This window comes from Micropterus salmoides, unplaced genomic scaffold (assembly GCF_014851395.1).
Source record: "Micropterus salmoides isolate LMB-PRFRI ecotype aquatic unplaced genomic scaffold, ASM1485139v1 Ms_hic_scaffold_7, whole genome shotgun sequence".
Taxonomy (NCBI): domain Eukaryota; kingdom Metazoa; phylum Chordata; class Actinopteri; order Centrarchiformes; family Centrarchidae; genus Micropterus; species Micropterus salmoides.
This window is the reverse complement of record NW_024044459.1, coordinates 2,919,723-2,944,018: the sequence shown is the minus strand read 5'-3', so window position 1 is coordinate 2,944,018 and position 24,296 is coordinate 2,919,723. Positions and strand designations below refer to the sequence as shown.

Sequence of the window (24,296 nt, the reverse complement as noted above, 5' to 3'; positions counted from 1 at the left end):
TGACGCATCTAAAGGGAAATCATGCTTGTAAGTATATCCATTGGAAATTCTTATATCCTGACAAACTGTTAGCCATTGACATCAAAGTAGAGGGTTTAAACAATTATTCACACAGTATTTTATATGATAATATCTCAGTGGTTTTGATTTGTCTGGTTTTTTTCTGCCCCTCCCCTAGTAAGGAGCAGCAGAAGTCAGTGAAGACAATGTCAGTGTGGGAGCAGAGGGCCAACCAGCTGAGGAGGCAGAACCGGGCGAGCTGCGAGGCCCTCTACAGTGAGCTGGAGCCTGAAGAACGTCTCCGCATGTCCTCGGCCCTCCACATCCGGCCTGACATGAAGACCCACCTTGACCGGCCGCTGGTTGTTGAACCTTGTGACGGGCCTTTGCTGGGTGGCCACCATCGCCACCATCACAAGACCTGCATGCCAGAGGAGGCCGAGACTACTGCTGACCCTCCTCCAGTTACTCACCAGCCATGCCTACACCACCGCCACAGAGACAGGGACCGGGCCAGAATGAGAGAGGAGACAAATGATAACGGTGACACCAGTAAAGACGGGTTGCACCACGTACATCACAGCCACTTCAAAGACTACAACGGCAGCAAGGAAAAAGAGGGGAAGAGTGAGCGGTCCCGCAGTCGAGAGGGAGGCAGGAGGCATCACCATCAGAGCTCGGTGGACAACAACGCAGGTGGAGGAATCACGAGTGAGAAAGAGCATCGGCATCATCATTCACACCGGCATTCCCGAGGGGGCAATGGGATAGTGAACAGTGGAGGGAGGGGAGAACGAAGATCCCGCCACAATGATGAACGTTCGTCTAACAGGGATGGGGATAGGAATTCCAGAGGAGACAGTGATGCCAATGGAGAGAGGAGAAGAAATAGGACTCATGGATCCAAGGGCCAATCCACAGTTGAAGGAGAGAAATCCAGCCAAAGAGAGAAGACCCACACTCACAGGTAAAAAATAAAGTACATAGTCGATATTCTTTTCTCTGTTCAGTGACTTTACAGGACTCTTTTCACATCGGTTTAATAATACTGTGCAGTTAGAATTAGAACTGTGACAGTTTTTTAGCTCTGTACTCTTATAGCTACGGTATAGCTACTGTACTGTTATTGAATCAATAACTATGAGGTTAAAGAAAGTACTTTGGCATTAAATCTATGTTATGGCACTTCTTAGGAGCAACTCTTGTCTCAGAAGAAGGTCTCAGGAAAGGTCATTATGTCTTACAAAGCATTGTTTATTGAAATCTGTCCGGGGTGACACAGCATACATACTGCTATATGTAAGCTGCTGTTGTCATGTATTTTGCTGTATATTTTGGTTTAAGTGAATGTAATAGTAACCAATCTCATGAACCACGTTCCCCATGTAAGCCGTCCTACTTCAAAAACAACAGTGTAATTGGAACACTGTTTATAAAGCTGAATATCAGTACCTCCTAGTCACTGTTTGATTTCAAATCCAATGCGCTGGAGAACAGAGACAAAACAAATTATATCACTGTAATAATTTTGGAGGACAGTTACCTTTTTAAGGAAAATAAAAATGGCACTGATAGAGAGATCATCAAATAATTTATTTTTGGATTTACTATAAATTTCTCACATTCAATATTTTTACAGTGACCCTTCAAATTGTGTTTCTACTGGTTTATGAATGCTGATGACAGATCCACCAGACTTTGTTAAGTCAAATGAAATGTCACTGAGACACAAACATCATGTAACCCACATCCTTTATTCAGTGTGCAAAATGAGAATATACTGTGTATTAATATCTAAGATGGTATCTCTGTTCTAGGGACAGGTTTGGTAACTCAGAGGGGGAGTCCCTAGCTATCTCACCCCAGCAGGGCCCTGGGGGGAGCAACTGGCTTCCTGCCCGACCAGAGGACTCAGACAACCAGAGGAACGTCAGACGAACTGGCCAGAGCTCCATCCAAATTCCTCCTGTGACTATCACTTCTCCACCTGGAGAGACCACACTTATGCAAAGTCAGTACCAACTGAGCCCTACAGAATGCACACATAATGTGACTAAATTACTTCCATGGCAGTCACTGAAGGTCTTTTCCATAGCCACACCCAGTTAAACCAAGTACAGTATGATAAATACAGAGGACATATTGCTTACTATGATAAGAGGACGGTGAGGTACCTCTAAAATGAAGAGTATTTGCATTGATTGCTATTTGCACATGCAGATTAAATAGTATAGGTGCATAAGGGGTGGTGAAATCTGACATTATCAGTTCCAGAATCACACCCAAAGAAAATTTATTTCAGAAAGCATATGTGTCATCAGGTCTTAGCGTTGTCACACAATTGTATTTATGTAGCGCCAAATAACAGAAGTTATCTCAGGGCACCTTTCATATAGAGCAGGTCTAGACAGGACTCTTTTTGATATTATTCCAACAATTCCCGCCATGAGCAAGCACCTGATGACAGTGGCAAGGAAAAGCTCCCTTTTAACAGGCAGAAACCTTGAGCAGTTGGGTTGAAGAAGACCAGAAGGAAAGAAAACAGAGTAGCACAATGTACCACACAGAGATGTAAAATAATAGTAATGGCAAATAGAGTGCTAATATATATAAAAAAAATAATAGTAGTAATGATAGCAATAATAATAATAAGACTAATAATAATAATTGTAGTAGTGGGTGTCAAACAGGAACATGGCTGCAGGAGGTGGCTTGCAACCACAGATCCAGACCCCACAGCTCCGGAGCCAGAAGTACCTGCAGAAAGCAACAGAAGGAGAGAGGAGAGGGACGAGAAAGCTACGGGAGAGGGAAGAAGTGGTGTTTATGGGATAAGAATGCACACAGATAGAGAGAGAGAGAATAACAATATAGGAAGATCCACCGGCACTCTAAGCTTATAGCAGCATAACTAAGGTCCAGGGATCACCTGAAGCCTACTCTTAAATGTGGAGATGGTGTCTGCCTCCTGAACCCAAACTGGAACCTGGTTCCACAGGAGAGGAGCTTGATAGCTGAACACTCTGTTTCCCATTCTACTTTTGGAGACTCTATGCTCACATTTTACAGCTCAAATTTTTGAGCTAGAGTTCAAGTCAAGTCTCAAGTCTTTGAGATAGAGTCCAAATCAAGTCTGTCGTGGTTATTACAAATGTTGTATCACCTGCTGCATTCAATCCAGGTTGCTTATAAAACTGCGTAGCTATAGGCTAAGGAATACTGTAATGGTAACCTGTCATTTACAGAGCACAACCATGTAATGTGCAATGCAGTTACTGACGGCATATTAAATACTCTAAGTCAACACACTCCCCAGACTCTTAAACCCAGTGTAACGTTAACTAAATAAAACTGTGACATTGCATAATAAACAATAAATCTGTAACCTGGTTTTAACTTACAGAGCACTACCATGAAGCCTAATATACAATGTGTCTACAATTAATGAATTATTATAAGCTTATAAACTACTGTAAGTGAACAAACCCTGTTGACTCTCAAACCCAGTGTAAAGTTAACTAAATAAAACTGTAAAGTTACATGGTCAACAATAAAGCTGTAACCTGTTTTTAACTTACAGAGCACAACCATGTAATGTGCAATGCAATCAATGACAGCTTAAACTACTGTAAGTCAACACATCCCCCACTCTCCAACACAGTGTAACGTTATAACTAAATAAAACTGTAAGGTTACATGAGCAACAATAAACCTGGAACCTCTTTCTATCCAACGGTAATAATTAACGTGATGGCAGCCAGCAGGATGTAAAGGATTATGTTAATCGACCACCACAAGTTTGGCAAGTAAACAAACGCTCATTCATCTTTTCATGGCGAACGACAGTTGGAGTTAACCTCTCGTAGGTCGTAGCTGAAGCAAACTAACGTTAGATGGCCAATGCTGAGCTGCTGGTGTTTACTCACCACAGGTTACTGACCTATTTGCGTTCAGCGCGTCTTTGTTTGGGTCTTGTTGTATGAAGTTTTAAAGCCAAAGTTTATGATGATTGGCTCAGCAGCTGCGGTATTTGTTGTCCTCTCTCACGTGCGGCCGTGTGCAGCAGATGCTACGTGTTACGTAGGCAGGTTATAGGTAACGGAGGGAGGGAATAAAGGCAAGTTCATCAGACGTTTCCTAAAAATAAACATTGTTCACGAATCCCGCACCTCAAGTCCGAGTCGAGTCTGAGGTCTTTTGAGGACGAGGCTCAAGTCGAGTCTCAAGTCGAGTCTCAAGTCACTGTGTGTGCGACTGAAGTCGCACTTAGTCGGAGTCTCTAACTCGAGTCCCCATTTCTGACTCTAGGAACCACAAGTAACTCTGTATTCTGGGAGCCTGGTGCTCTAGAAGGGTAGTAAGGTACTATGAGCGCTTTAAGATAAGATGGTGCCTGACCATTAAGGGCTTTATCGGTGAGCAGAAGGATTTTTAAATTCTGTTCTGTATTTTACAGGAAGCCAGTGCAGAAAAGCAGCAGAAATATGGGCTGTCAACTCCCTACCCCCTATGTAGGGAGTTGTATGTAGAGCACTATATAGTGAGCTCACTTTCGGACACTACTTTGATTGTTATTTCGGCACCGTTGGACATTCTGTTTTTTTCTATCAGTGCAATGCATGATGGTAAATATGGCTTGGTTAGTGATCATCAGTTGTACACTACTTTTCAAAATGCATTCTGGGATACATTGAGTCGACTATATATAGGGTATAATAATTATCACTACACATTCGGACAGCACTACAAAATGGCGTACATGGCGTACTGGGTGATTTCGGACACAGCCATGATCTCTTTTCCTGGTTCCTGTCAGCAATATAATATCCATAACTATGTTTTCAGTGGTGTATAAAGACCTTACATAATGAACCATAATGTTTTTTATTACCTTAGAAAGAGTCATTTCTATCTACAAACCTGTGGTTCCCCCCTTCCATGGACATCACCATTGTTGTATCGTCATGTTTCTACAGTAGCTAAAAACGGACAAACAGAACTACAGAGTGCATTTCGTCACTACGTTTTTCTTGTTCTACTTCTGGTAGAATACAGGCAGTGTAGACAATCATCACTATGTTGAATACGTACGTTCGAAGAAGAAGAAGAAGTAATAATATACAGCAGGGGTTGGCAATTAAGTTTTGCGTCGCACCATAAGATTGAAGGTGGTTGAGAATATAAGGCAAAATGTTATCTCGGTAAAGTGCAGGACTCTCACCTTGTAGGTTGTGTTCAATCCCACCTCGGGGCAACTTTTTTTCTCTCTTCAACAAATGGATTCTGCAACGACTGTTTCTCATACTTACATTAAGGCATCTAGCTACAGACGCTTTTCCATTTCCCTAGTATCTCCAGGCAGAGGACATTTAGGCCTAGTCCACATGGACACAGTTATTTTTATAACTGGAGTTTTTCCTTCGTTTAAAAAAAAAATCTGTCCACATGAAAACGCAAACACACGCTATCAAGCGCTGTCAAGAGCATGCCAAACCTCCTGGCGGTGATATGGCCCTAACCATAAAGCCGCATTGGCCAATCAGAGCCTAATAAAATTGTAAACAAAGCAGGCAGTGGCGCCCAATCTGACATCAAACACAGCGGATAACAGCGCACACTCTGACGTCGCAAGGCAAAACCCCCAGTTTTTTACTGTCCACATGACAGCACTGCAACCGGCGTTTCTGAAAATCCTCACCCTGGCAGGGGTTTTCAAAAATGTTCAGTTTCAGTAACCTGACTGCGGCCAAACCGTGTTAAAAAAAGTCACGGGTTATGAAAATACCAGTGTTCGTGTTGACAGGGCCTTAGAGGAATCACATTTTCTGACGGCTCTTTCCGAGGTGTGACAAGCAGGCCTTTTATTGTGGCCAGCCTAAGGCACACCTGGGCAATACCAATGCTTTCTGATCAGCATCTTGATGTGCCACACCTGCGAGGTGGATGGATTATCTCAGCAAAGGAGAAGTGCTCACTAACACAGATTTTGACAGATTTATGAACAGTATTTGAGAGAAATAGGCCTTTTGTGTACATAGAGAAAGTCTTAGATCTTTGAGTTTAGCTCATGATGAATGGGGTGTTGCGTTTATAATTTTGTTCATTGTAAGTACACTTTCATCAAGTATACAGGGATACAGTGGAATGAGTATCCAACCGAACTTGGAACCAAAGGAACTCCATCTTGGGGTAACCAGCATGCTGATACCTTTGCTAAATAGTATATTGTTTAATAAGCATTTGTTTAAAGTTTGAAGGTTGAAACACCCTCTGAACTGCACACTGCCAGGATCTGCTGTAGCCTCAAACCCTAAGGACTGGGAGTCAGAGTCTGCTCTAAAGCTTTTCTCAATAAATCATACTGCGCCTCATTCATTCAGTTTTTGAATCCTACTATATCCTACTCTTTTCTCTTCATATGGCTTTAGAGTGTAAGCGCAAGGGTAACCCCAGATTAGGCTGTAATGAAACAAATAGTTGTGTAAACAGGGACATGATCAAAAACATATGTCTGTAGATAGCTGGAGTCTGACAACGTCCAGTGCAAAGAGCCTGGCTTTGGTTAAATGGTAATGGGGAAGAGGCTCTCTTTGTGTCGGTCTGTGCCTTGCAGAAGCTGGAGAAATCTAATTTATTCTACACTGGTGTCTTGATGGCAATAAATTAGATGTGACAATTGTCGGGGGTTGTTATTCATGTAAATTACATACTGAAGACAGAGGCTGGTCAGTAGTCAAATCTGAAGGTCATGACCCTTGCATTGCTGTAATCAAACTATCTGTCTTCCCAGTGAACAGTATTGACTGTGAGACAATGACCATGAATGAGAAGACCCTGGAGGATCTAGGTCAAAGTGGACCCAAACCCATCCTGCCTTACAGCTCCATGTTCATCTTTGGACAGACCAATCCGTGAGTCACCTCAACCTCCTTAGTTCCCTTCTTCACCTCACTGTGGGACCTCCCACCTGCAATTGAAGTTAAAGCATGCAGGGCTTGGGTAATATCAGGTCTTTTATTTCATATCTATAAACTAGCATATCCTCATATTGACTATGTACTTACTAGTTCTAGCAAGCCTGGGTGTTTGTTGTTACTATGAGTCCACCTCCCTTCTCTGCTTTCGGCCTGTGTGTTTGTTGTTACTATGATTCCACCTCCCTTCTCTGCTTTCGGTTCTAATAAAAGCAGTAGAAGTACACGTAGTAGAAGTAGTAGCAGTAAAGTGCACTTCCTCAAGAGACCAGTGCCTCTTACTACCAGTGTCTGTCAGCTGTTTACTCACACACAGTAGACAGTGGTAGCTGATTTATATGTCGGACATGAACAGGAACGCTGGTTATTTTAGGGTAAGGTTCTCCACTTACCTGTGTGCTGATGAGATTAACTCTTTGAGGTCAGAGTATGTTTGCTTGCAGCACATAGTATAAATAATTTGTGTCAACTGCATCTTGTTGTATCTATATAGATAGGTTTCACACATACATTTGATTCATACTGTATCCTGGAAACCATTTAAATGACTGTTTTCCTTCCTAAATTCCGCTAATGTTTGTATATTGCATATATCTTGGTATTTTTCACAGTTATTGGGCATGACCTACTACAAAGATCGCTGGCCTGTGGTTACACGGCTTTTGCTCTACCAAGGAGCTCCCAGATTTGTCTTTGTTGAGCATATTCCCTGATGAAGGTCTAGTAACTGAGAGCCAGGCTTTATTTTGAACCTTGCCTTAAGCCCATGTGTGCTTTTACCAATTAATAGTGAGAAGATAACCCAGTCTTAACTGTTTCTCTCCCTTCACGCTGTCTGTCCCTAACTGTCTCTCCTCAGGGTGAGGCGGTTATGTCACTATGTTGTGACACTGCGTTATTTTGAGATGTCCATCCTGGTAGTCATTGCTATGAGCAGTATAGCTCTGGCAGCAGAAGATCCTGTCTGGACGAATGCCCCTCGCAACAATGTGAGACACATAGTTATCATCACATCTTTTCACATAAACACATGCACACAAATAATACATATTCACTAAATTCACATGTACAAAACTGTTTTAAAAAGGTGTTTTATCCTGAATTATTTTCTTGTTAGTGTGGACTTTGGCCTGTTAGTAAATTGAGTAAATGAATCTGTTCAGTAATGAGAAGACAGAAAACACTATTTTACACCTTCCAGTGAATCATTGACTCCAGTGTTCACTGATTACACATTAACAGGCAGTGCCTAAAACAAAGAAGACAAACGTACAGACTGATATTACATACATGGTTATTATACACACACAGGATCATTTGCCATGAGCCCAGAGAAAATGTTTCTTAATTTCTCTGTCATCTGTTTCAGAACTGATTGAGTCTCTCTTTTACAGGTGCTCAAATATCTGGACTACGCCTTCACTGGGGTTTTCACTTTTGAAATGGTGATCAAGGTAAGCATTTGGATAAATATACAGTTAAACACAAGTGACATGACACATGACTTTATAGTCTCTAAAAACTATGTAATTTATCAGAATTGAGTTGTTCTGATTACTGAAAGTACTTAAGTGATGAATGTAGACATTAGCGCAATCAGTGTCAGGATCAGTCAGTGTCAGGACGGGGCTGCATTACTGTTCCTTTTTATTAATAGTCCTGTATTTTCATATAAATCAAGTCTTTTACTGTCTTTCACTGATTAATCTAACACAATGATGATTAAACCCATTTCTGAATCAGAAGTAACAATTTATATAGTTAAATTCAAAATATAAATATTATAGGATAATCAATAATCATCACAGATTTGAAATAATAAACTCTCTTACTACAGGCCTAATAACATAGTTATATATTCAAATTAAATTAATTGGAAATAAATAAAATGTTATCAAATATAACAACAAATAAAGAAAAAGACATAACAGGTGGTGTCTTTGGTTTAGATGGTGGACCTTGGCCTGCTGCTACATCCCGGTGCGTACTTCAGAGACCTGTGGAACATTCTGGACTTCATAGTGGTCAGTGGGGCGCTGGTGGCTTTTGCATTTTCGTAAGTTCAATAACTCCCACCTTTTTGTCATAAAATAAGATTTCTCCAATTTGTGAATAGTTCATCCTGATCATCAGATCAGATTAGATCTGGTGATTGGTGTCTACATCTGGTTTGTCAATATAAATACCCAACTTCAATTAGAACATGTGTAATTTGGACTGTGGGGGACAGAAACCCATCCTGCAGCATCTAGTCTATGTCCATCTTCATTAGAAGAAAAAGGAACAGTATCTTTAAAACATAAACTGGATTAAATTCCTTCCTGTGTTCATAGGGGTAGAATTAATACATAATCATCAATATGGTGTTTTATGTGACATCATTTCATATGACAATTAAATTGTTACATTATATTTCTGTAATTCAGCTATCTTACAGTTATTTCTAACATTGCTAACACTTCTATTAGTATGTATATCTTTGATATTTTGTTCTTAGATTTAAAAATGCCATTTCATGTTCTTTCAAATGGGTATGAATGTGATGAAATTATTTTGGAATGTTTTGATGAAGGCTATATAAATATACAAACTGTAAGCCATTAACTCAATAGTTTTGCCTTTACTGCTGGTCATAGCTTCTCCTAATCTAAGCCTGCTAATCACTTTAATAATTTGTTGTTAATCATTTTAAATAGATGTGATGATGTGAACATCAGCACAACAAGAAAATTGAAAAGAAAAGAAAAATCACTTATCTTCTAACTTAAGCAGATGGGAGGTGGAACTAAAATCCTGAACAAATCTTGGAAGAGTATGAAGTGTGTGTGAGTGTTGTGTTGTTGTGCAGTGTGCTTATTGACATTATCCTTTCCCTGTTTCTGTGCCGGGATCATTTTGAAGGAGCTTCATGGGGTAATGCCTCCTCTCCCTCTCTCATCTTGACTGTCTGTGTCAGTATCTGTGTGTGTATGTATGTGAAAGAGAAAACATACATGGCTTGCACTGCAAAAACAAGTCGTTTCCTCACATATTCAGTCTTAATTCTTGAAACATATCCAGATTTTCTTTAAAGGCATGTCAGGATGAGGAATGCAGTTCTATTTTCTTCAATGATACTATTGTTTGTTTCAGTAAAAGTAAGTATGAATTAAAATTCATTAAAAGAAAAAACAATACACCAACATTTCTTTCAGGCTTAGTTGTTTAGTGAATTTCAGTTTTTATTTTGTGACTAGTTAACATCATCATTACAATAATTTAACAAAACAAATATCCATTCTGGGCTCAAAATATAATGCATGAACAAAATTCAAAATGCCAACATTTTGAACTGAAACACAAGTATAATATCATGCTAGTGATAGACCGATATCTGGCATTTTGAGATAATTGGCAACGGCCAATACCTGCACTCACGATGCCGATAAACAAAAATATCTGGGGACACATCTGCAGCAGCCTTGTCAGTGAGCTGCTGTGTAACGATGTTAGTGCCCCCCTTCTATAACAACACGTTACTGGCTAAAATAACATTTATATTAGATTGTACTCTGCATGGAATAATGGAATTATACATGAGTTTTCATTGTTTTGAAATCAGCGACCCTGCTCTCTAATTATCGACATAGGAAAACCCCATATCGGTCAACCACTACCAAATACTTCATTGGTTTCCTACATTAAACAATGCCATTAACACTTCATGTTTAAAGGGTACAGTTGGTGGAAAATCACCTCATCTTCACTGAATTTCTTTATGCATCATTGTTGATGATTGGTTCTAAATGGTGCTTAAACAAGGAGCCAAATAGCAAAATTGTATTTCCATCAGCTTTTGAGGTGTATTTTTCCTTTGTTAGGCTATAAAGACCTGCAGTATAAGAAGGGAAATTGCTTGTGAGGATGGGCATTTTTTTGCAATGTGCACTGTTTTGCCTGGGACACACTTACATCCTCATGTGCTTAGCTAATGGTCCTTCCCATGCTCTCCTCTGCTAAAGAGGGGTATGTCATCTGCGTCTTCATCTTCCTTGATGGAGCCTCTGAAAGGGAGTTGTTTTCATCAGCACTTTGCCTCGCCACACCTCTGCCTGGGCTGGAATGATACCAACAATTTCACATTCTCTATTATTAATTCACCAAAGGTACGCTAATGTAACAAGCAAGCTGCCAATAGAGGGCATACATCTCAGGGAATGTCGATCATCTCTGTGATTTTAGCATGCACATTAGATAGACTGCATGATGTGATCACGTTTTTAATGACTGTCCTATGACCATACTGTTACATAATTTCCAGTAACATGCAGTTTGTGAGCTCAAACCTGAGCTGAATAGCATTTGTGAATACTTTTTCATATGTGAAACTCATATACAGTACTTTTCAGTGACTGACTATCTGTATACTATGGAGACCCAATGTTCAGTATTAAAGAATTAATAAAACCTTTTGAAATAATGCTTACAGTGCTAACCAAGTGATACTTTCAAGGTCAATAGATATATCATAATATAATAATTCATATATAATAAACTAACTACATTAGTTTGGATGTCAGTTAACGTATTTTTAGTATACTTATATAATACTAGCTTTACCCTGCCATAGAAGAACAATGTTGTTTCTTTATTTCCATGTATTCTACATGGATCATCAGGTGGTGAAAATGCTGATGCTGTCGTTCAGTATGATATCACGTATGTAGCATGTTCAAGACACTTTTACAATGTTTTTAAATTTTGAAATATTCAGCCAGAGACATATATAATATTTATTTCATGATGTTGGATTTTTTCATTTTATATTGACTTTGGATCTCCATAGTTTTGATTTTATATTGTTCTTACTTATTAGGTCCCATATATCTGATGCTTTAGCAGGTTAAATCAAACTCAAAATATTTGCAAAGGCTGTTTAGCTCCAGTTCATTCCCATGTTCTCCAGTTGCAGATAGAAAATCATGTGTGATAGACAACTGTCATTCGCTCACCACGCATGTCTCAAGAGCTTGTTCTGCTTGCAATCCATTTGATTGACTGCCTGTGGCGAAGACACTGAACCATAGCATTCCATCAAAGCCGAATCTGTCAATCTGTCATCTCACCTACTGGAACCATTCAAATGTTGAGGCCAATCTGCGGCTTCTTGGTGCATTTCACGTTTGATTTTCAAACTGTAATACTGCCTTTTAATGTCAGCTTCACATGCTAGTGATAAGTCGGTTTTTAGGCTTGGTATGATGTTGGTATGATCTGTTTTAATATAATTAATAGTGTTAATACTCGCAGGAGATCTGTTTTATTGGGATTTCCTCCTTTTTATTTTATGTTTTGGTTGAGACTTAGAAGTTGTAGCAGCGTGCAATTACAGAACAAAGCTGAGCTCATAATCAGCAACAGTCTTGATTTGTGTGTTACTTCACTGAACCTCCAAAAATAACAGGCACATTCAGCATCCAATCACACCTGCTATTTTCTCTGCATGTGGCCTGAAACAGTATACTGTAGCTGAAACCATTGTGGAGTCAATTTTTTACTGGGATTTTTCACCCAGTTGTCTGCTACCAACCAAAATATATATGATTGTAGATTTATTTTTATTAATAGAAACTATTTTGTTGGCATTTGATGCAAACGTATGCTTTATTTTGTTTGTCTGTGAAGCATCCATAAATGTGATGTACCTTGTTTTACCACTGTTTTCCCCCAAGTAGATCGCAACAAGGTGTAACCAGGTGGGGAACCTCCCTATGCCACCCTGACCCCACACCCTTTACCCACACCTTACCCTTACCCTTCTCCTCCAAATCTAACCCTCTCTAACTACCATTCATCTTGTGCTGAACTTAGTTTCATGTATAAAACAATTAAACCCAGAATGCCTTTTTAACACAACAGTAACCCTTGTCTGACAGCTTTCAATTGAAACCTTGCTCTGGTACCAAAACCCCTGATGGTGTCAGCAGTTACATTCCAGTGTTTGATTAGCACCCAATAAATTACGGTTCTTTAATTCTGTCATTTAGAGGTCAGTGTCTTTAAAATGTTTTTTTTTCCTTTTGTGGTGGTCAATCTATCTCTCCCACAACCACCTTCAGCAAACTCAGGCCTTTTTACACTGAATATCCCTCCGTCCTACCTGAGGTACATTAAATACTGCTGCAGTAATAGCATCTAAAGCCTTCAGCTCCACAGTACACACACAGCCAGTATTTATCCACATGGGGAACAAGAAGCAAGTATGTGGTTATTGTACAAGGTTATTAGGGTGAATGAATGATGATTATTTACTCAAAATGGGTTATAAAAACAGATTTTAATGCAAAGGTGGGGTAAGCATACAAGCATCAATAAAGCATCAATAAAGTAAGAGATCTACAAGTAACAATATATACTAGTAAGAGCAGCAATATATACTAGTAAGAGCTATTAGTGCATATGGCATCAATGGGATAAATAACTAGAAGAAGAAATAAGAGTTAAGAAATAGTGCAATCAAGACAAGAGAATTGTCGGAAGAGATGAGTTCTCAACAGCTTCTTGAAGTTAGAGAGGGACGCCCCTGCTCTGATGGCATGTGGAAATATTATGTCTATATAAAAGCAATATTACCACCATTGTCAGACTTTTTATTGCAAAGGCAGGAAATTCCTACTCGGGTTTAGCATTAAGTTGGTTAAAGTTGGCAAAGGGTAGTTTCAACTTTTAAAAATTGAATACAGGATCTATGATTATACAAAGAGCAGTATTGAGCAGTATTTTACATAACATCACATGCTATTATATCGTGTGGTCAGGCATTGCAGGACACAAAAACATTATTTCAAGCGCGTCTTAAAACAATTCTCACACTTCAACATTGCTATGATAACTGAGTTATTAGTCACTGTAATGATTACCCCCTCCATGGCTGCAGTGAAGTGAAATCTCTAAAAAACAGTATACCTTTAGAAGATATCCATTTTTGAAAGACTAATGCAGATGCTTAGCTGATGATTCATAGTAGCTTCAGCTAAACTTTAGAATGAATTTATACAAAAATGACAAATGTGGTGATGTCTTTACAGACTATGGGCAGGAATAATGATTACAGTGACCATAACTTACTGTAAACATGGACATGTGAGTATTAAGGTAGACTATAAAAATGTGAACCTATTCTTTAGCACACAGACAGCAACATATTAGTTGCATTTATTACTCTGATAAAGACCTCACTGGTCATTTTAATATTGCAAAAGCAGAATTGAGGGCTCATACACACACGTGCACAGGCCTGCCTTGTTAAAATCTCATGCATCAAATTCCAGCAACAGGTTACTGAGACTGTATATTACCGAAATTTTAGTAACATTAAAAACTGCCTTACAGCAAAAAGCCATACATACTGTCCGTTAATTGCGTTACTTTTGTAACGCGTTACTCACAACACGCGTTACTGTTTATAAGGCAGGCTAAAGTTGCTATCTCAATTATGAAGCTATTAAAATGCTAACTAACGTTAGCTAATAAATATAACAATCCACGTGCTAGCATTAGCTAATGCACACCAGAGCTATCCACCAAGGAAAATATTTTCAAACCCAGAGTGAGCTCAACTTCAGTGAACTTACACAATTGTGTTGTCTTGCTAACAATAATAAACTTAGAAAGACGTTTTTAGCTGGTGTTACACCAGCAGTCTCTGTGTCTGCCCTCTCTTGCTTGTTCTTGCCAGGCACGCCTCTGTAGCTCTTTTCACATTTAACTTCTGCAGGGAGCATATTCTTCTCTTCTGTGTTCTTCTCTTATTATGTCTGTGGTGTCCACCTTCCAAGTCCGAGTCGATAAAGTAAAACAAAGGAAACCTGAGAAACAAAATGATTTCCGGCCAAAACAGCTTCCCTCTCAACGACAGTAAACACGTTAACTTTCGTGAAGCGGACTTTCACGCTGTGTGATTGGGTCGTCGATTTGAAAACCTTGATTTTGATTGGTCAAAATGAATGCACTGCTAGTGGGCTGGGCGGGAGGGCGCACTTCGCCCCGTGTACACATGTGTTTACTGTTTACAAACAGAAACATGTATAACTACATTATGATTTACAGTATGCTTATTTCCATATGCTTTTTACCTGATTTTAAAAAATTTAAAGAAAGAAAAGAAATAAAAAAAGATATAAGAAATAAAATGCTTTTGAAAAATAAATTTTAATGTTTAAAAAATATGTTTTAAAAATCATTCTTCTGGAAATCAGGCAAGCATGTGGCAATTACATAAATAATTACAATATTTGCAGTAGCCTACACAATGAAGCATATTTGGCATAAATATATTTTTAACCCACTAAAAGTGTAGTTGTTTAACAACGTACTTCCACAAAGTACACCTGAATAGTATTTACTAAGAGTTAAATATATATATATAAATAAAATATGCTTTTATTTAAGCGTATTTATTAAAGGTTTAATTAAGTATATATTACCAATTTATTCAAAGTATACTTTTGAGAAGTATGTTGAAGCTCAGGAGAATATATCTTTAACATACTTGTAGTAAGCATGTTAGAAGTATGAATGTACTATAAGCATACTATGTGAATTTCTAGTACATTTTCAGTGCCTTTAAGAGCACTTCTTTTTGACCTGGGTAGTCTCTATAATCATTCCTCATCTTCATACTGGTGAAGTGATCCCTTCTTATGTAACTCCAGTGTTAGAGATAGGGAACAAAATCCAGTCCTCATTCTGTGCAACAATGCATTCTAAATTTCAGCTGACACTTCTTTGAGAGCTTCTACAGTCTGTGTTGTGTAAATGTAAATGCTCCGTATTTGTATAGCGCCTTTCTAGTCTTTTCGACCACTCAAAGCGCTTTTACACTACATCTGCATTCACCAGTCAAACACATTCATACACTGAGCCTAAGTTTCAAACAGAAACTAACATTCACACACATTCATACACTGGCGGAACAGTATCTTGCCCAAGGACACATGCAGCCTGGGGGAGCCGGGGATTGACCCGACCTTCCGATTAATGGCCAACCCGCTCTACTTCCTGAGCCACAGCCGCCCTGTGGTAGTGTATCATGTTGTGTATCTTACAAAGTTAGAGACTTTTATTACAAATGAACTATCCTTGCTGACACAAAGCTTAGGATAGTCACTGGATTAGTCAGTCAAACTTGGACTTCAGAATGCATTTTTGCACAGAATGAGGATTATCGACTCCCTGAACTGGCACATCCCGGCTACTGTACCTTCAATACTTTTGTCTGTATCGTGCATCTCGGGCCTGCGGTAGTAGTGTCAATTGACGGTTGTGTCAAATGCGGTGTTGCTGATGTGCGTACACTCATGTTGCATTTGCATTGACAGTATTTGTATTTTATTCACCCACAAATGTTATTTTGCATTCAATCTGAACACATCTTTACAGTGTTGTCGCTCTATGAAAGTAATGCTTATAGTTAGCTGACTCTTTCAACATAAATATAGCATATGAGGATTGTTTGACTATATCTCAATCCGAACCCACACTTTAAATTATTTTGAAATGCAGCCGGCTTGCTGAGTGATGTAATCCATGCTGTCTGGGATAAGGAGAGATAGAGAGACAGTCTGTAATGGACGTAAAAACTAGAGTTGGAAGAGGGATTTTGTTATCAGAGCCCAGCTCTCTGTCCTCATTCCAGCAAAATACAGCCAAATCTGGGCTAGATGCCCTCATTATTATTTCAACCTTCACATCCCCCTAAGAGTCTAGATGATGGACTTTTGTCACATTTTAGCCTTTGTAACAAGTCCAATGTCACTTTCTGTCATGCTTCCTCACTATATACAGTATCTGGGGTTTGAGACGTATTCTTTGAAAGCTATCAGAATATCTTGTTTAATTAACCCTCATAACGGTGTAAGTGTCTGGTCTAAAAACTAGGGGTGTGACGAGAGATGATATTTATTGGGTTCACAAGGACGAGACTAGACGAGACAAGATTTTTATAGATTTATTTCAGTGCTAAATTATATAAAATGTTTGAGCATAAAACACTTAATTTCCTGCATTCTGGTGGATTTATCTACGCTAATTTATGAATTTATGATGGAAATGTTTTTATTTATGTAAAGGGAAAGACAAAATTCAGGTGGCAGGTAACTATTTAAAATATAAAACTCTAACAGAATCTAAGTCAGTGCAGCTCTCAGGTATTCTGTGTTGCTTTCAGATATGTTTCTCATGTAATATCATCCCTGTGGAGTCAGCACACAGAATCTTCTGTCCTCTTGTGTTTTTTGTTTGGTGAAGTATCCTCTTTAAATGTGTATGTGGCACCTTTTCACCTCAGTGATAAATGAATTAATTTTAATTCAGTTATAAACTCCTGGACTTTAATAGTTCCTATTAAATAGCTCAGCGGGTTTTCTGGCCATGTTAAAAACATTCTGCACATTCAAGTCTATCACACATATCTGCATCCTCTGACATGTCGAGAAAAAAGTTGTAATATTACGTGAGTAACGTCATCATTTAATTAGAATTTAAAGTCTATCTGCCCTACACTCTGTGCATTACATTATAGTCCAGCTGTTATGATAGTATCCCCTTCAGACGGTCTGACAGACACAGAACCCTATTTGGGACTCAGTGTTAGGATGAGATAATAACGTGGAAACAGAAACTAACTGAAAACACTTGCAGCTCACAGACCTAAACAGAGCAAGGTTGCGAGTCACTTTTTAGATGTTTATATTGCAAAACTCTACCAGCTACATCACCACTTAGTCACCAAGTTGTTATGACTCACAGTGTGAGAGGGGAAGTCACTTGATTACTATCATGTGTGATAAGATTAAAACGTGACAAGAAATCTTGTCACATTTTAATCTCGTCACACCCCTACAAAAAGCCCTCCAGCTATGTGAACGCATGCTAGACTAATGTGCATCAGAGCATGGAAGATGTTGCATGTGGTGTTGATTGGAGTAAAGTGACTTCATAAGAGCACATGGAAAGTCAAAAGCTACATCATTTTATCACATGGACGCCATGCTATTAGTCACTAATTGCAGTGGTTCTTAAAGTGGAGTCTTTTAGTGGTGTCTAGAGAGCCTGTGGCAACATTTGGAACTGTTCAGAATATACAATTTAACATATCCATTAAAGAGTAGCCACTGGAGTTATACTTTTACCACTATTATCATCAAGCAAGATTAATAGACCTTCATTGTAAAGTTTAGATCAAGCACAATGAACTACGGTTGAATCTGCTCCTGCTGCTGGATCTAAAGTTCACCAATAAGTCAGCGCATCCTGGCATAAGATTTCCCAGAGAGGCTGAGCAATGTAATACCCAATAACTGGAGAGATTCTTAATTACCTCAGAGACCTCTGCCAGGAATACGGGTAAGGCTTCTGCTAAGTGTTCCCACAATGCCCCAACCTCAGTGGACATATTGGTTCGGTTCAGGAATCCCACAGAATGCTCTCTCCACTTCCCGGCAATATCTACACTCAGGGTCAGCAGTTCTCCTCCCCTAGTAAACACTGCCTGCCTTCATCAGAAGTGACCTCCAGCATGCACTGAGGCAGTGTGCAGCTGAGCGTGAAGCGGGTGGATGAGATTCAACATCCCACATGGGAGTGAGTTAAGTGAAGTTCAAGTATCTGTCATCAAACAGGTCTCTGTCCTTCTTGGAGGCTGAGTTTGGACCTGAGCATTTCCTGATGGATCCCCGCACCGGCACTGGAAATCTCCTCCTCCCTGCATACAAACACAAACACTCCTTGTACCCCGAGCTATGCGCTCCAAGTCTGGATATCAGTTAATAGGACCGATAACTAGCTAATGGCAGCTAGAGTTGTAGAGCAGTGTGCACTGTTAACAGAAATACGTCATATGAAATAACTAAAACTGTTCTAACTTTGACAGAATATTGTTTGTTCTTGTCGAATCACGTCACTCATAGTAAGACACTGATTGAAAAAGTCGAAGAAGAAGAATGTTGTAGAGACAATACCGGTATCAATACCAGGTACACTATTCTCAATGAAAACTACTCCTGACAAATAAGCTCTTGCTATTGCTAACACATCTGTCAGTTTTCAGTAATCTCCAGGATAGACAGTGTGCTCAAGTGTTAAAATGCCCCAGTGAAAGTAAATCTGAAACACACACAGTAGGATAAAAAGATATTCTTACGTGTTGCACTGTTGATCAGTTTGTAGCAAACTCTCTGTTGAAGACACAAAGTCAATAGTATATTGTGCAAAAGAAAAGAAGAAAGAAATTCAAACTGTATAAACAGAGTAACTCACAGAGGTTTATTCGAATATCTCAACTCCGACAATGACTGATAAGAGCCATTTATTCTGTGTGTGTTCTTGTAGGTGGCGAAGTAGTCTCAGATATTTATCACTATGATCTTAATCACTGAAATGCCCAGGACATCTTGTTGATTAAGATCCCTGATGCACAGTCTTAAGTGTGTCCATATTTGCATGGAAAATAATGTGCCGAAATGGAGTCTTCTTTTAACAAAACAACAAAGGAAGTCTTTCTGTGAATTTACTGATTGATTGCATGTAAACCAGGATTACATGATACACACAGTTGAATGGTTAGAAGATGCATGTCCCTGTGCAAGGTTGTCTGTATTGTGGAGTGTGTACTGCTCAGGAATAAGTCCAGCATACCCCAATTTGTGTCATACAAATGTTTTCTGTGTTGCTGTGTGAATATTCTGCTGAATATTCTGCCAACGTTTGTTTGGAAAGACAGTTGGTAAGAAAATAATAAATAGCTAAAATGTCACTGCATAATAGCTTTGGCTGTTCTAAAAGTGAAAGGAATAGTTCTTGAAAACAGGTTTATTCCCCTGTGAGATAAGATCGATATCAGTCTGACATCTACTATATGTGTTAAATACGGTGCTGGAGTCTGAACATGGTTAGCCTAGCTTAGCATAAAGACGGGAAGCATAAATACTGGCACAACAGCAAGTCTGGTCTTCAACCTGCCAAAAACAGCTTAGGTCACTCGACTTTTCATGACTCACACACACAAGTTTAGTAAGGTTTCATCTTGTGTGGTTTGCTTTTGTTTATCTTTTTAAATAAATGCTTGGGGATATAGATGCTGGACTGGAATGGCACAAAAAATCAGCCCAGAGATTTTTGGCCCAGACCAACCCCCCCACATTGGTCAAACACCACCCACTAGCAAACCATCTTTGCAGTCCCCTTAAATATGCATAGTGTACTATTTCACCAAACCACTACAAGTGGAGTAGTAAGTGCTGTGGACAAGTGGACCAGTTTACTCACTCACTCTTGACTGACTCCCTGGTGATCAGAGGTGGCTGTGGAGTACACAGTTTACAACTTCTTGTTCCTCCCTGTCTCTCACCTCCACTGCTAACTCAACAGCCTGGCTTGACTAGACAATGGCATGGGGAGAGATTATTGCCCTTCTTTGGGTGGGTTATTGACATGATTATAAATTCAGATCCAGAATTATTGTAATTTCTTGTGAAAATGTGCAAAAAACTATACAATTTAAACAACACACTGGTAATTTCACTGGATACTGAGTATTCAGTTCATACAGATTTCAGGTATTCAAATACTGATGATGACTATTGTTGAATGATTAATAGATCTCATTTTGGTTTTAATGTTCAGAGGAGTAATAGACCTGTGTTTGTGATAGGGCAACAAAGTCAAGGGTGTGCTTGTTTGTTTGTGAGTTTGAACTACAGTGGACCTCTCTGCATGTGCACCGGTGCTCGCTGCCTACCATGTGAACCCAACGAATGTTAAAATCAAGGGCAACTGGACTTGGTTGAAGATACTGGAAGACGTTTCGTCCCTCATCCAAAGGACTTCTTCAGTTCTGACGGACTGGCAGGGAAACTCAGCTATTTAGATTGCTTTCTAGTGTATGCGGTCCAATGCACTGAGGAATGCACAGACCTGTATATTGGGGAGACTAAACAACCACTACACAAACGCATGGCTCAACACAGAAGGGCCAACTCCTCAGGTCAAGACTCTGCAGTCTACTTACATCTGAAGGACAGAGGACACTCGTTTGAGGACCACCAGGTGCACATTTTAGACAGAGAAGATGGATGGTTTGAAAGAGGTGTCAAGGAAGCCATCTACACCCGGATCGAGAAGCCGTCATTGAACAGAGGAGGTGGTCTACGCCACCACTTATCCCCCACTACAATGCTGTCCTTTCATCACTTCCCAGGAAACTCAACAAACGTAACCTATTGGCCTCAGGTGAATATACCAACGATGGTCTTTCAGTCTTGGCCACAGGTAGTCTTAACGACTGTAACGACTGTCGTCACAGCAACCAGGAACACTAACGAACCAGCGGTATCGATGACCCGGGCCAACGACCCCACTAGGTTAAATAGCTGAGTTTCCCTGCCAGTCAGTCAGAACTGAAGAAGTCCTTTGGATGAGGGACGAAATGTCTTCCAGTATCTTCAACCAAGTCCAGTTGCCCTTGACTTTAACCTTCGTTGGATAACTATGACCTGGATGACTGAGAATCTTCATAGACATCTACCATGTGAACGTGCATGCGTACCAGACAGCAGACCAAACAGTTTGAACATACTATAGGTGAAAAAAAGTCTGACATAGGCCTACGTTACCCTACAGATAGTAAACAGTTATCCATACCAAGTATATCATAGTAGTTACTATACCATTTTGTCCAGACCAGACCTCAGCCAGGAGCAGCCTTAAGTGCAGGCTGGACCAGCAATGCTCCTGTCCCAGCTGTTTTCCCTGTCCTCTGGGATGATCACAGCATCTGCTTTGGTGCCTGCTCTGGTTGATCTGACTGGATGGTTTGTCTTAAGGTCCGCTGCTCTCCTTCCTTATCCGATGACTGTATTTCTGTCATAGGTAATTAGTGTTTCAGCAATAAAGCTGGAAAGAAAAAAACACTTACTGTCGAATAGTTCCTCGCCACTATCGAATAGTATTTTTGCTTAATAATGCCAATCCTTAGTACTGTTGGCAATATTTTGAATTGTGCAATATCAATTTTCAGCATTAGTATTCAGCAAAGGTTTAGATTCTGTCCAAGAGACACATGTACAGTATCTCACAAAAGTGAGTACACCCCTCAACACTGAAGAAATTACGCTTTGCTATCATGTAAAGTAGTGAGTGTACAGCTTATATAACAGTGTAAATTTGCTGTCCCCTCAAAATAACACATCACACAGCCATTAATGTCTAAACAAAAGTGAGTACACCCTAAGTGAAAATGTCCAAATTGGGCCCAAAGCTCCGCAGTGCCGGTAGCACTCAATCAGCCCCAGACCATGGCAATCCCACCACCATGCTTGACTGTAGGCAAGACACACTTGTCTTTGTGCTCCTCACTTGGTTAACGCCGCACACGCTTGGCACCATCTGAACCAAATAACTTTATCTTGGTCTCATCAGACCACAGGAAATGGTTCCAGTAATCCATGTCCTTAGTCTGGTTATCTTCAGCAAACTGTTTCCAGGATTCCTTGTGCATCATCTTTTGAAGAGGCTTCCTTCTGGGACGATAGCCATGCAGATCAGTTTGATGCAGTGTGCGGCATATGTTCTGAGCACTCATAGGCTGACCCCTCACCACTTCAACCTTTGCAGCAATGCTGGCAGCACTCATACATCTATTTCCCAAAGACAACCTTTGAATATGACGCTGAGCACATGCACTCAACTTCTTTAGTCAAACATGGCAAGGCCTGTTCTGCGTGGAACCTGTCCTGTTGAACTGCTGTATGGTCTTGGCCACCTTGCTTCAGTTCACTTTCAGGGTTTTGGCAGTCTTTTTATAGCCTAGACCATGTTTATGTAGAACAACCATTCTTTTTTTCAGATATCAGAGAGTTCTTTGCGATGAGGTGCCATGTTGAACATCCATTCACCAGTATGAGGGAGTGTGAGAGCGTTAACACCAAATTTAACACACCTGCCCCCCATTCACACCTGAGACCTTGTAACACTAACGAGTCACATGACACTGGGGAGGGAAAATGGCTAATTGGGCCCAATTTGGACATTTTCACTTAGGGTGTACTCACTTTTGTTTAGACATTAATGGCTGTGTGATGTGTTATTTTGAGGGGACAGCAAATTTACACTGTTATACAAGCTGTACACTCACTGCTTTACATTGTAGCAAAGTGTAATTTCTTCATTGTTGTCACATGAAAAGATATAATCAAATATTTACAAAATCTGAGGGGTGTACTCATTTTTGTGAGAGAACACCAGTAGTCTGCCACTGTAGTAAACATCCAGCTTTACTTACAAACGAGTGCAGTGTGGTAAGAATTGATTTATTCCTCAAATTTAGCTAAAGCATTTGAAAGATTTTGGTATTGATAATAACCACTTCAGCATTTGAATACCACATATTCACTGCAATGTAGTAAAGCTGTCAGAACACAGTGTGCCACCAGTCCTGTGAAAAATAGAGACCTTGTACCTGAATGTTACTGCATTCCAGCCTGAGTAAGAATAGAATGTGTACCTTGTACCTAGCTGTTACTGCAACATGTTCGAGCCTTAGTCCACTTTAAGAGAACATCCTCTTACTGTTATTGTCCTGCATCTCAGTGTCTGTTTACCTTTACTGGCCCCAATGTGTTACGCCCACTACAGCCAATAGATGGTGCGGTAGTTACCCCTCTTCCACAGGAAGCTACCCCCATAGTGTAGGCCACCACATTGTTAGGTTAGGCTATGGTCTATGGTTAAGCTAGTGTACTGCCCGAGTTACACTACCACATGTCTGCCAGCGCAACACCATAGCCAACCACATTGGTTTGTTGTATTAAACAATGGGCTTAATCTCACTCCGCCTTTCGCAAACTGTCAAAGTTTCATGTCGATAAGACCCTCATGACCCTTTTTTATAAATCATACATTGAGTCTGTATTAACATTCTCGGTAATTTGCTGGTATGGTAATCTCACTGTTAAGGCCAAAACTGCTCTTTACAATATAGTGAAGGTCAGCAGTAAAATTCTAGGTGTCCAGCAGTGTAGTCTCACTGACCTGTATAACAGACAGGTAGTTAGGAAGGCCAAATCAGTTATTTACCAACCCCCTTCATTTGGAGTTTCAGATCTTACCTTCTGGTTCTCGGTCCAGATTAACCCCAGTAAAGAGCAATAGATACAGGCACTCATTCGTTCCAACTGCCATCTCTTTTCTAAACTCAGTCCGGAGAAGTAGACAGACTTAATAATTAAATAGTGATGGGGTTGTTATAACGTGCAAAGTACTGATGTTGGTGATGTTGTTGCAGTG

General features: G+C 39.9%; 1 protein-coding gene across 1 annotated transcript in view; it reads left to right on the top strand.

Annotated features, from left to right (window-relative positions):
• The window catches only part of cacna1ba (calcium channel, voltage-dependent, N type, alpha 1B subunit, a), a 254,241-nt gene that overhangs the window by 163,261 nt on the left and 66,684 nt on the right, over positions 1-24,296 (top strand). The window contains exons 21-26 of the mRNA XM_038704210.1: positions 179-967; positions 1,818-2,011; positions 6,791-6,911; positions 7,834-7,963; positions 8,369-8,428; positions 8,924-9,030. Coding sequence (XP_038560138.1) covers positions 179-967; positions 1,818-2,011; positions 6,791-6,911; positions 7,834-7,963; positions 8,369-8,428; positions 8,924-9,030 — 1,401 coding nt within the window. The remainder of the gene's footprint in view (positions 1-178; positions 968-1,817; positions 2,012-6,790; positions 6,912-7,833; positions 7,964-8,368; positions 8,429-8,923; positions 9,031-24,296) is intronic.